Consider the following 14,575-nt stretch of genomic DNA (forward strand, 5'->3'; position numbering starts at 1 on the left):
ATTAAGATACAAAGACTATTCCCCAATTAAACTTTCACTCTCTATTTTTAGATTAACAATGCACCCTTAACATGAATTACTCAAAAGACCATTCAAAATAAACTTCTTTAAAGAAAAAGATAAATAGCAATAAATAAAAGAAGCTTAAGGGAAGAGAGGAATGCAAACTTGATTTATACTGGTTCGGCCACTTCCCGTGCCTATGTCCAGTCCTCAAGCAACCCACTTGAGGTTTTCCTCTCTCTTTGTAAAACTCCTTTTACAAAGTCTGAACCACACAGGGACAACCCTTCCCTTGTGTTCAAGAATCCTCTACAACAAGAGACCCACGGTCTCTTAATCCCTTTTCAGAAATAAGAAGAAGAAAAGAAGAAATCTCTCTTAAAAGAGATAGATTGTACAATGAAGATCAATCAAAATTCCTTATTGAATATACAAGTGGTTGACCAAGGAATCTTTTTGAGAGGATAAGACATTTCAGTTCAGAAAAATTTTTCTTTTGAGAGGATAAAACTTTTTGGGCAATGAAAATTTTCTTTTAATTCGTGTTTCCAAGTCACCTTTGATGGCCATTCATAAACCATTTGAATAGATGTGACTCTTGGAAATTATTTTCTGAAAATCCCCTCTTGTGTAATCGATTACAAGCTTTAAAATTTGAATTAAAACGTTCAATAAACTGCTGGTAATCAATTACCATCCATGTGTAATCGATTACACATTATAAATTTTGAATTCAAATTTCTAGTGACTGTTATAAACATTTTTCAACTGTTGGTGATCGATTACCAGAGAGTAAATCTCAATTTGAAATGATTTAGATAGAATTCTTTGGCCAAACCTTTTGCTTTTTCAATTTGGAAACTTCTTCCTAAGATTTTAGAGATCAACTTGATCATATATCTTGATTTTCTTTGATTCTTGGATTCTTGTCTTGAATAAAACATAGAAGCACTCGATCCTTTAGCATCATCAAGACATCAAAACATCTTGCTTCTACATAGGAGTCATTTGACTTAATCCATCAACTGAAAAAAACCCTCAACTATTTCTCGTCCTTGGAAAATTCTTTTTGCAAGAATCAACTGCTTCTTTCATTCTTCCTCACTACAAGGTCATGACAAAAGACAACGATTGGTACCTCAAAGCCTTACACTGGGGCAATGAGGGGCACCGTGCATGGGCCTCAAGTGAACATAGGGGCCATTCAAAAGTTCTCACCCATCGATGTTTTTAAACCAAAAAAAGGGCGGGGACAAACCCTAAGATTTCAATGGATAGATTAAACATCAAACGACTCCATTGCCGTCACTCCAAAATGGTCAAGTGACTAAATCAAACAGAACACACACTCTGAGGGAGTTCCCAGAGAGATATGCAAAAGATAGGATAAGGTTGCATGGACTATCACCTCTTTCAAAAGGACAATCAATCTGTGTTTTCCAAAAAAATCAAATCAAAATCACAAAATAGGGAAAGAATGTCATGAAAATTGTACAACTTTCCATTATATTGCATTGTTTCATATGAAGTCCGCATTTACCAAATTTCACGACAAAGGTTGCATGCATCTGCATCCCTAAAATTCATGTTAACTACATAGATTTCCTACATCTAATGTCCAATCTTTTGAATTTGGTATGACCGGCCCTCTCGATGAGTCGATCTCTTGCTTTCTCATAAAGGTGGACCCTTGGGTACTAGTACCTATCACCTTTAGAGGACTACACGTCCTTGCCATCAGAGGACTACACGTCCTCGCCATCAGAGGGTGGCATGCCCTCATCTTCAGAGGACTACACGTCCTCACCTTCAGAGGGTTACACGCCCTCGCCTTCAGAGGGCTAAACGTCCTCACCTTTAGAGGACTGCACGTCTTCACCTTCAGAGGACTGCACGTCCTCACCTTTAGAGGGTTGCACGTCCTCGCCTTTAGAGGGCTACGCATCCTCACTTTCAGAAGACTCCATATCCGCGCCATAAGAGAATTTAAGGTCCTCTACCCTTAATGCTTAACCGAGACTTGCGCTCCTGGTTAAGGGGCCAGTAGTTTCCTTTTATCAGTTTCTGGGCCACCCCCTGATATTGGAAGGCAACCAACTCTGCGAGCACAACCAGAGAGGGAGGCTATCACACAGCTACTATGCATACCGGGGCAAGATTTCACCCGTGCCGCTGCAAAGAGACGAGTGCGGGTCATGCGCACCAACATGACCATTCTTGCACAGATATGGATGACGTTGCTGCTTAGCAACATTCCACCCGGCGACCGCAATGTCGATCTCCCCCTGCGGAAATATCAGTTGGTCTGTGTCGTTCCGACATAGGTAAGTATGCACTTCTCTCAACTGGTTTCTGATGTCATCTATTATTTGTAGGGATCGCGCCCACAAGACACCTAGTGAACCCGGAGGAGCCCAACAAGGCCCTGAGGTTTCCAGCTCTAGTTACGGGCCTCTGTCAGTCCTACAGGGTGCCCGTCCCCCCCAGCAAGGTCATTCCATCATGACATAGGTAAGTATGCACATCGCTCAACTGATTTCTGATGTCATCTATTGTTTGCAGGGATCGCGCCCGCAAGACACCCAGTGGACCCGAAGAAGTCCAACAGAGTCCTAGGGTTTCCAGCTCTGATTACAGGCCTCTGTTAGTGCTACGGAGTGCCCGTCGCCCCCAGCAAGGTCATGCCATCATGACATAGGTAAGTATGCGCATTGCTCAACTGATTTCTGATATCATCTATTGTTTACAGGGATCGCGCCCGCAAGACACCCAGTGGACCCGAAGAAGTCCAACGGGGTCCTAGGGTTTCCAGCTCTGATTACGGGCCTCTATCAGTTCTACGGAGTGCCCGTCGCCCCCAGCAAGTTCATCAGGCCCCCTATTAACCAGGCTTTCATCGAGAAGTACTGCGCCCTCAGGCAGGCGCAGGGCGAAACACCACAGCAGCCTGGGCATGGCTGACAACGGGCAACAGACGCACTGCCACCACCTCTAGAGTTCACCTCAGCTCATCCACAAAAAGGTTAGAGCGTTGCCTACGACACATGGCCGACCAGCAGGCGACGAAGTCCAAAGCCAAAGGTAAGCAAAAGTACTAGGTCCGTGACCGACAAGTCATCATGCGTCCAGCTCAAGACGTTAAAGAAGCGCTGCAAGGAGGCAACCTAGTACCCTTTAAATTTCCGCTTGTTATTTGATCACCCTTTGTTTCTCAAGTCATAGTAGGACACACCTAGTTGCTCATAATCCTAGGAATTTAAATAAAACAAGCACAAAGCTCGGAGGGTAGTCATACCTCACAAAATATATGTAAGTGTGTTTAGGTAGTGAAAATACCTTAGATATGCATGTATATAGCAAAAAGATATCTCACAATATATATATATATATATATATATATATATATATATATATATATATATATATATATATATATGTATATTTAGGTAATGAAAATACCTTAGATATGCATGTATATAGCAAAAATACCTCACAAAAATATACACATGTTTAGGTAGCAAAATACCTCAAAAAAAATGTGTAGGTCTTGTGCTCTTTCGTTCGCACGCCTTTTTCAAAAAAAAAGATGTGATCTCGGGCATCAACCATGTCCAAGTTACAAGCTGTTAAAAAAAAAGAAAAAAACAAACAAAAAAATATATCTTTTGACTAAGAGTTTATTTTCCAGAATAACTGAGATGAGAATGGGTGGATTCATTGAACCGATGAAAGAACATAATTTGGAAATATTGGGTCTACTTGTGTAAATCCCAAGCCTTAGTATCACAATGCCATAAACTGGATGCTTGAGTACCCACCTAGCTGTAGCCATGACTAATTTTGCACGTTGTTTCCAAATCATCATTGTTACGCGTGCCTCGTGGAAATGATATGGAAATTCAACCCGAGACCGACACCTTGAAACACGAATTTGTTTTGCCCCAGATATCAAAACGGGCTCGCGCAATGAAAAGACCATGTTGAGACACAACCTTAAGCTACTTTGAACCTTGGCCCATGAAAAGAATCCTCATCCTTTCCCCCGAAGAAAAGGACAGCAGAATCTCCTCAAGGGAGAGTGAATAACGAATGCTAAAACTCGAATTCCCAATCAAAGATCAAAAAAGATGAGAAAAAGAAATGAAAAGGAATAAATGAAAAGAAAGAAAGGAAAAGGAAAAGAAGGATTCCTGATCGAAGATCAGAAGAAAGTAAAAAGAAAAAAAAGATCGAAGAAAAAACAGAATAATTCCCGATCAATACAGGAAACCTGGAAAGAAAATAGAAGATCTTCTGACTAGATAAATTTTCGACAGGGTAAATGACTGCCGGCAAAGGAAAATCCATTTTTGAAGTAGTTTTTCCTTTGGGATTGCCATTCAAATTCGCTCTCGACTGGCGATATCCCGCCCCACATAAACAAAGAGGAAAAGACCGACACACCTAGCTTCCTCTCCAAAAACACTACCCTCGAGAAAATCCTATTGATCCATGATCGTGCGTGTGATCTTTTGGTTCGATAGGAAATCATGTGCAAAATAAAGTCATGGTGCAGCTATGGTTTGGGATTAGGGTAAAACACTTACCTATGTGAGTTTTTATATAATATGAGTGATTTTATTCCCAGTTTCAGTTTGACCCGACGTTTCCCCTGAATGTTCATTTAAAAGCTAAATGTTGACCTCCTACCCTTCATTTTCGGTTACAAGGTAAATTACTTTTGGCATGGGTATATTGTTTCTCTAAGATATAGTGCTCTCGCGAATGATTTATTTTTCCTTACTAAAGCATGTTCGCCTTTTTAGGTGAAAAAACCGGTGGACCATTCGGTCCTGCCAACAAATCTTATCCGGAGCCCCATGAATTACTTGTCATTCATGCATCCTCCACCATCGAGTTTGGAGCCCCACGAATTGATTGCCTAGCGTTGTTCGTCTATCCTCCACCCTCAAATCTTATCCGGAGCCCCATGAATTGCTTGTCATTCATGCATCCTCCACCATCGAGTCTGGAGCCCCACGAATTGATTGCCTAGCGCTGTTCGTCTATCCTCCACCCTCAAATCTTATTTGGAGCCCCATGAATTGCTTGTCATTCATGCATCCTCCACCATCGAGTTTGGAGCCCCATGAATTGCTTATCATTCATGCATCCTCCACCATCGAGTCTGGAGCCCCACGAATTGATTGCCTAGAGCTGTTCTTCTATCCTCCACCCTCAAATCTAATCTGTCATTCGTGCATCCTCCATCATCCTATTCAGAGCCCCATGGATTGATTGCCTAGCGTTGTTCATGCGTCCTCCATTATCAAGCACGGAGCCTCCGGTGACTGGAAAATATGATTTTTTGTTATTTTCCCGATCGATTCATTCACCAAACATGTGTATACGTATATATTATGTTATTGGTGTCTTTTGTTTGTGTTTGTTTTGTGTTGTGCAGAGAAAGAAGAAGGAGAGACGGAAGTCGTCATAGACTAATCACGGAAAGGGCGAAGACGACCGAAATCAGTGTTTTATCTTTGCTTTCCTCTTATCTCCGATAAAAGGTAAGTAAAAAGGGGCAACTGTCATACCCTAATTTCGTCCGGGGACCATTGTTTGATGGCATGCAACCTTTGTTTGACCGCTTCGAGGTACTTGGCACCCTTTGTTGCACAATACGTGAAGTTTCGAGACAACTAGAAAATCAAAAGGAAGCATTGTTACGCAATCCGTGAAATTTCGTAACATGCCAGAAATCAAAAGGAAGTATTGTTACGCAATCCGTGAGTTTCCGTAACATTCCGAAAGATAAAAAAGGAGTAATTACATGATCCGTAAGGTTCCGTAACCTAACAGAAAGAAAACAAGTATCGTTACAAAATTCGTAAAATTTCGTAACGTTACGGAAAAAGAATCACCAAAAAAAGCAAAGGGGGTGCATTTAGTAAAAAGGGGGTGCAAATAGCAACCAGGCCCACTTGGGCCTTCTAGAATGTTCCTCCGGAAGGCGGTTGCTTCTGGAGGAAGCAACCTGGCTCGCCTGGGCGAGCTGGGTGGCAAGCTCCTCCCCTACTTTCCTATAAATATGGGGAGGAGTGAAGGAGAAAGGGGATCAGCCCTTCTGGTACTTTGTAATCACTTAAAATTAGTGTGGAAAATTGTTTCCGTGAAGAAAATCCAAGCCGAGGCATTTCCGTAACGTTTCCGTCGGTGATTTCGCGAAGATTTTCAACCGTTCTTCTCCTTCGTCATTCGTTCTTCGGTCTTCAACCAGTAAGTTCCCAAAATCAAACTTTTCAATTCATTCTATGTACCCTAGGTGGTCCCCATTTGTTTTGCGTACTTTTATTCTCGTTTCATTTACTTTTCATACCACCTTTTGACGTGCTTTAGTCATTTACTTAAGTCATTTTCTTGCCTAATCAAAAAATAAAATAAATTTTCACCGATCATTTGATTTGTAATATCCGTTAATTTCTATTAAAATGAAATCCGACCGTTCGGTCATGCCGTAACCACGTTGGAAACCAAAAAGAGGTAAAATAATAATATAATAATAAAAAAATATCTTTTAGTAAAATAAACCAAAAAAAATCAATCGGACGTTTCTCTTTGGGATTTCTCTTTCTTAATTGAATTGACTTATAACTAAAGTGAAACTAAGGCTAAAATCAACTCGCAAAGTCAAGCTCGTCCGCAAAAAATCACTAAAAAGGATTTTAAGGTTTGATACCTTAGTTTTTCTCACCAAGTAAAAATGGGTCATTTTAAGGTCCAACGCCTTAAAAGGACCACCTTCCAAGTAAAAAGAATCGCTTGATTCCCCCTTTTGAAAGAACTACGTAGGTCTGATTTCCTCTTCGATGGAGGGTACGTAGGAGCAAGAGCCCCGCTTTTGTCGACCTCAAAATAAAAAAGAAATAAAAGTTTAGGTACACAATTTCACACAATTCTAAAATTAAGGCTGTTGTCCTTTGGGACAAACGTGAGAGGTGCTAATACCTTCCTCAAACGTAAATACAACTCCCGAATCTGGAATATTCTTCATGACCGGTTTCCTTCGGTTTTTTCGAAGTTTTCCACAAATAAACGTTGGTGGCGACTCTGCGCATTTTCCTACTTTGGAAGACGCACCTGTGAGCCTCGCCTCGCTCGCCCGGAAAAGGGTAGGTTGCGACAGTTACAAGGTGGGCATTGCTTATTTTAGTGAAAAACTTCATAGTGCCACCCTTAACTACCCCACCTATGATAAAGAGCTTTATGCCTTAATAAGAGCCCTCCAAACTTGGGAACATTATCTTGTTTCCAAGGAATTTGTTATTCATAGTGATCATCAATCACTTAAGTACATTAGAGGGAAAAGCAAGTTAAACAAGAGGCATGCAAAATGGGTAAAGTACCTAGAGCAATTTCCATATGTTATCAAATACAAAAAGGGAAAAACAAATGTGGTAGTTGATGCCCTCTCTAGGAGACACACATTGTTTTGCTCCCTAGGAGCTCAAATTTTAGGATTTGATAATATTAGGGACTTGTATGCTTTAGATGTACATTTCTCTCCCTTTTACGAGAGTTGTGGGAAAAAGGCCCAAGATGGATTCTATTTGGCTGAGGGGTATTTGTTCAAAGAGGGAAAGCTTTGCATACCCCAAGGATCCATTAGGAAATTACTTGTGAAAGAGAGCCATGAGGGTGGGCTCATGGGCCACTTTGGGATAGACAAGACCCTTGTCTTACTCAAAGAAACGTTTTATTGGCCCCATATGAAGAAAGATGTCCATAAGCATTGCACTAGATATGTGGCTTGTTTACAAGCCAAGTCTAGGGTGATGCCTCATGGGCTATACACACCCTTACCCATCCCATCTGCACCTTGGGTAGACATTAGTATGGACTTTGTCCTTGGGCTTCCTAGAACCCAAAGAGGTGTAGACTCTATCTTTGTGGTGGTAGATAGGTTTAACAAGATAGCACACTTTATACCATGCAACAAGGTGGATGATGCTTCCCAAAGGACCATTGTGTCAGATAGAGATGCTAAGTTCCTTAGCCACTTTTGGAAAACTCTATGGGCTAAGCTAGGAACTAAACTTCTTTTCTCTACCACTTGTCATCCACAAACTGATGGGCAAATAGAGGTAGTGAATAGGTCTTTATCCACCCTTTTAAGGGTTCTTCTGAAAGGCAACCATAAGTCTTGGGATGAGTATCTTCCTCATGTAGAATTTGCCTACAACAGGAGGGTTCATAGAACCACCAAGCAGTCCTCTTTTTGAGGTTGTCTATGGGTTCAATCCCCTAACACCGTTAGACCTCCCAAAAGAGTATGGAGTCAACACCACTTTTAACATTTTTTATTTAATTCCTTTTGCAGGTGGAGCTGATATTGAGGAGGAGGAACTAACAGATTTGAGGTCAAATCCTCTTCAAGGGGAAGGGGATGATGCAATCCTCCCTGGGAAGGGACCAGTCACTAGAGCCATGAGCAAGAGGCTCCAAGAGGATTGGGCTAGAGCTGCTGAAGAAGGCCCTAGGGTTCTCATGAACCTCAGGGTAGATTTCTGAGCCCATGGGCCAAGTTTGGGTCCAATTCTCTTTGTACATATTAGACTACGATGTCATTATATTTTATCCTTGTATTTAGGGCTCCATATTGTAGGTAGGGTACCCTAGAAATATAGGATTTTTCAGCCCTTGTATTTTAGGGCACCTAGACTAGTTTTTGTATTAAGGGTAGTTTCGTAATTTCACATGCACTAAGTGAATATTTGATGTGTGTGGTTGGAAATAAATTTAATTGAATTGGTAGAAGCCCAATCCAATTAAATTTTAGAGGGGGAGGTGAGCATTTTCTTACTACACCCCATTGCCACATCATATAGTCACACTTTGTGCATGTCCTTCATGCTTTACATGCCTCATGACACCTAAGCACATTTAGTGGTGAATCTTGGAATTGATCTTGGATTAGTGGGCTGAACCATAACTAAAATTCACTAATCATAATTAGTGAAATTTTGGCTCCAAAGTTTGGCTCCACAAATTCAATTTCAAAATTCAAGTGAAATTTGAATTGAAATTCAAATTTCCCTCCAATTTTGTGTGACACTTAGGCTATAAATAGAGGTCAGGTGTGTGCCTTTTTTTTAAACTTTGATCATTTGAATATTAACTTCAGATTTGAGAGCTCTTTTAGAGCACAAAATTTCGTGCTCTTCTCTCCCTCTCCCTTCATTCATCTCCTTCTTCCTCCAAGCTCTTATCCATGGCCTCCTATGGTGGTGAGCTTCTTCTAGACTCATCTTCTCCTTGAAGTGGCGTCTCCTCTCTCTCTTCCTTCTCCATTCCGCTACCATTCATCTTCCAAGAAGCAAAGGAATCCATTGATGAAGAAGATCCTAGGCCTACAAGCTCCAATGGAGCTTACATCAAAGGTGAAGCAGCTTGCTAGTGTGCCACACACCCATACCCTTTTTTAGCTCGATACTTTGCTAGATAGTATTTCAGAAGCCATGTTTCCGTTTTGTTTTTTCTTGCAATGTGTTTCAGTATTGGGATAATTTGAAATGGTATAAAAGGGAAATTTGGGATCATTATTGTTGAATGCTTTGAAATCTAGTTTACAATATAAATCCATCCAATATGATTTATTAATGAATATGGTGGATGTAGTTATTATTTCATTCTTCTCAGTTTATATGGCAATACAAACATTAAACTCTGAGTTCTTTTACATGAATTTGGTGAATCTCAAAATTTTAGTCCATGGAACATAATATGATGTTTGAGACTTTGTTGAAATTGTATTTTTTTAAAAAGAACTAGGCCTGTGGACCAGCCTATTTGGCCCACGAGGTCCGCGGGATGGGGGCAGACTAATTTATTAGGTTCATGTAAGAGTGCAAGGTAGGCTGACCCAGTCGCCTGTCAATACAAGCTTACACAGGCGGGCCACGGGGTGGGCCAACCCGCTTACCCACCCGTAATTCACACACCATCAGAAAGGCTAAGGCTAGAAGATCCCTCTATTATCTTTCTTTGTTTTGTGAGTGTATTGAGAGTCATAAGTTCTTGTTTCCTTTGCTTGTTTGAATTTAACAACAAAACTTGTTGTCCTTCCTTAAAATCCCTTTGCACAAGTTTCTTGTCATGATATGTTTTTTTCTCCTTATAATGCTTAGAAGAAGCATAAACAATGAAGCACATTTCTTATAATAAGCTATTTTAAGCTTTCTCTTCTCACTGGAAAGGGTAGGATCAAAATTGAGGAATTTCACAGTCCAATAGGCTTTGTGCTCTAACTCTACGACCAGATGATAAGTCTTTCCATAGACCATTTGGAATGGAGTTTGTAACATCCCAATTTTCTAGATTGGCAAGTTCAAAGTAAAAATAGCTTGTGTTTGTTTTGATATGTAGTGTAGTAGCATTATCTTTAGTAAAATAATTTATAGAAGAGATAGGACCATCATAGGATAGTCAAGTGACCTAGATTTTAAGTGTTGAGTCTAGGAAAAAGTGGTTTAGTTGTAGAAAAACCTTGTTAAACCTTCAGTCAACAAAAGTCAATTGCAGTCTAGAAAGTCAATATAAGGGAATCCCTCCTTAATGACAATTTTGTAAATAAAGACTTTTTAGGCTAAAATGAGATATTTAGATTAATTAATGAATGTTTAAGGTATTAATGTTTGAGCATAAAAAGTCATTAGTTTAATTGATTAGAAGAGACGAGAAATTAATTTATCACTTCACTCTAATTATTTTAGTTGAGCCTAATTAAGGAAATTAATAAAAGAATTGACTACCCTAGGATCAAGGTAAGGGTGAAAAACTCTATTCATGTAGTCCATAAACACTCCTGGAGCATTAGTCACACCAAAGGGCATGACTAGATACTCATAGTGACCGTAACGGGTCCTAAAAGCAGTTTTTGGTATATCCTCAGACTTCACTCAGATTTGATGATAACCCGACCTAAGGTCTATCTTGCTAAACACACAAGCTCCTACCAACTGGTCCATAAGGTCATCTATTCTAGGAAAAGGGTACTTATTCTTAATCGTTACCTTATTCAATTGGTGGTAATCCACACACAACCTCATGGTTTCATCTTTCTTCTTCACTTGCAACACTGGTGCTCCCCACGGAGACATACTAGGTCTAACAAACTGCTTATCCAACAACTCCTCTAACTGTTTCTTAAGCTCAGCTAACTCTATAGGAGACATCCTATAAGGAGCTATGGATATGAGTCCAGCATCAGGTACTAAGTCTATGGAAAACTCTATCTCTCTCTCAGGTGGCAGACCGGATATATCCTCAGGAAACTCTCTAACAACAGGGAGGTCACACATAGAAACCCTTGTCCCTATTTCCAGGCTAGACAAGATCATGTACACTTGAGCATCTTCCTTTAAAGATGTCACAACTTGGTTGGCAGAGATAAACATCATATCCTTACTCACTCCAGAATCATTAAACACCACACTTTTATTAAAACAGTTCAAGAAGACATGGTTGGAAGATAACCAGTCCATACCAAGAATAACATCAATCTAGCTCAAAGGCAAACAAATAAAATCAATCAAGAATGTTCTACCAGAAATCTCTACAAGACAATTCGAACACACATCAAAAGTTAACATAGAACCACTAGTTGGGGTCTCTACCACTAGATCTTTATTTAAAGAAGACACAGAAAACTTAAGTTTTCCTACACACAAATAGGATATAAAGGAATGGCTGGCACCAAAATCAAATAACACAAGTAATGGAATCCCATTTATGAAACATCTACCTTGGATTAGATCTTTGGATTTTGAAACTTCAGCACCATTAAGGGTAAAGACTCTTCCCGTGGCCTTTGGATGTCCAGTTTGACCATTCGGGCCCCCACCATTTTGCTCTTTCTTGAGTCGTGAATAATCTTTTTGAGTGTGTCCCTTTTGTCCACAATTAAAACAGATCATATCGTTATCTGGACAATGTGAGGAGATGTGCCCTGGCTTCCTACATCTGTAACAAATGATATGAGTGGGGAAAGTATTGGATTTGCTACCACTACCACTTGCAAATCCCCTAACAACAGTCCTCTGATTGTCATGGAGGAGTCGAATATGGTTTTCCCCGATGTTGAGGTCCATTCTTTTTGTTCCTCATTGGACCTGTACTTCTATAATAGGCCGCCCTGTCTCGGGAGTCTTCATCCCAAATCTGACACATGTTAACCAAAAGTGGGAACTAACAAACACCTTGGTAATTCACAGCTTGCTTCACTTCAGGTCGCAAGCCGTTCAGAAACTTTACACACTTGGAACTTTCACCATCTCTCCCTTGATAATGGGGAAAGTATCTCACCAGCTCCTCAAACTTGGCTGCATATTCGGCCATTGTCATGTTTCCCTGCTTGAGCTCCAAGAACTCCATCTCCTTCTTGTTCCTAACATCCTCAGGAAAATATTTCTCCAAAAATACTCTCTTGAAGACATCCCAGGTCACATCTTGACCTTCTGCCTCTAGGCATTGGCGAGTATTCTCCCACCAATACTCAGCTTCTTCCACTAGAGTATATGCACCAAAAGCAACCTTTTGCCCCTCCGGACATGCCATAACTCGAAAATTTTTCTCAATTTCCCTTATCCAGTTATGAGCACCATCAGGGTTGTATCCTCCATTAAAAGAAGGAGGGTTGTTTTGTTGGAAGCGGTCCAACCCCTGGTACTCAACAGCTCCACCAACTTCTCCCCTGTTTGGATTCCCTATAGCCTGAGCTAAGGCTTGAAGGGCATCCGCTATCGCATGATCATTCCGTCCAACCATCACTCCCTATACACGCTAGGTAGTCAGACATGGAAGGAATACACACAAGAAAAGAACAACACAACAATCACAACCATCACAAATTCCTACTCAGTTACTCTTGAGAGTTGATGCCTCGAGACATTAACACTTTCTTTCCATCATTTGTATTTTCTGATCGCTTGCCATATCATCCCATTGCCCTTCACAAATTATACAGATGGCCAGTCTGATAACCCGTGACCCGACATTGAAACTCATGGTATAGCAAACATCAGAAAAACAAATCCAATATGACTACAACAATCAAATCTCTATAGCTCATAGAAACACAACTAGTGAGTAAGTGCTAATAGCAAACAAAGAAAATCAAACATCAGCAAACAACCAACATCAAGAATTCAACAAAACAACCAGAGAATGCACAGAAAAACATAGCAGACTCACAACTCACTGGCCGAAAGGTTCGACCTGCTCTGATACCACTAAATGTAACGACCCGCCTCGTCGCTACAATATCAACACTCTAATATGCGATAATTTCAATTTTTATAAAAAGAACTCCCTTAATTTACTTATAAAAAAATAGAAGTAATTTCGTCACAACATACATTCACCCAACAACACGGCATTACTTAAGTGAATATACAATTATATAAGAACAGTAACTCGGTTCACGTCATACACACAACGGAAATTAAATCTGTTCATAAATATAATTAAAGTCCAAGTTTACATCTTTAACTCAACAAAATAAAACATGAAAGCCAACTACGGAGGAGTTGATTACAAAACACAACTCTCTCCCAAAATAATGCCAACGTCATCACGTCGGCTCGGCGGCTTCTCACCAGAATCTTACTCCCTACACCCTGCTGCCGTCATTTTGCTCCCACGAAAAATGTTCGTGAACATCACAGGTATCAACCACACGATACAAAATTGCAAGGGTGAGTTCATTATAAAAAGAACCAATTCCAAATCCAAATAACCACAATTAGCAAGGAACATAGGCAAACATGATGAGCGCATTCAACATTCATTATTCAACACTCACATCCAACAATTATTCATCATCCTCATTCAACAATTACTCATCATCCATATTCAACAATTTCTCATTATCCATCCATGGATCCAATCAAGACTGCATAGAATGATGCATGCACCTGACTCAAATCTCAGATGCGATGTGGTACGTACCAACAACCAAATCTCAGGAAATAGCCTAAGCGTGTCCACACGACACTCTCACATAGGGAACCATGCAGAGTTCGTCGAGACCACCTGGTTGTGCACATAACTACCCCCCATAGGTGATCAGCCTCGGGGCCCCAAGGAGTTCCCTACCAGGTGACAAGCCCCCTTAGTACAAAGTATACTCTGCCACAGTTACTCTATTTCCTATGTCATATAAGCTATGAACACGGCCAAAAGTAAGTGCCAAAGACCATGGACCAAATAAAGAGCCTAAGCATCCCCTCATAAATGCTTAGATTCTTTAACCACGCTTGTCACCCACATCTGGGCCATCCGACAAGGTCAATGCACTTACCCCCCATGACATACACTACATACAACGTATGAACGTGGCCCAAAGCAAGTGCCAAAGACCCTAGAAGGTCAGTGCACTTCGACCCCCACGAACATACACAACATCCAATGTATGAACGTGGCCCAAAGCATGTGCCAAAGACCCTGGACAGTCAGTGCACTTCACCCCCCACGAACATACACAACATGCACATGCCAATGCATTTCCAACATCAATCAACATTCCATTTTCATA

General features: G+C 40.6%; 1 protein-coding gene across 1 annotated transcript; it reads right to left on the reverse strand.

Moving 5' to 3' along the window:
* Positions 1-12,228: 12,228 nt before the first annotated feature.
* On the reverse strand, positions 12,229-12,807 carry LOC102665098 (uncharacterized). The gene has a single exon (XM_006605008.1). The coding sequence runs from the start codon at positions 12,805-12,807 to the stop codon at positions 12,229-12,231; it is 579 nt and encodes a 192-aa protein (XP_006605071.1).
* Positions 12,808-14,575: the final 1,768 nt, after the last annotated feature.

Source organism: Glycine max, chromosome 19 (assembly GCF_000004515.6).
Source record: "Glycine max cultivar Williams 82 chromosome 19, Glycine_max_v4.0, whole genome shotgun sequence".
NCBI lineage: Eukaryota > Viridiplantae > Streptophyta > Magnoliopsida > Fabales > Fabaceae > Glycine > Glycine max.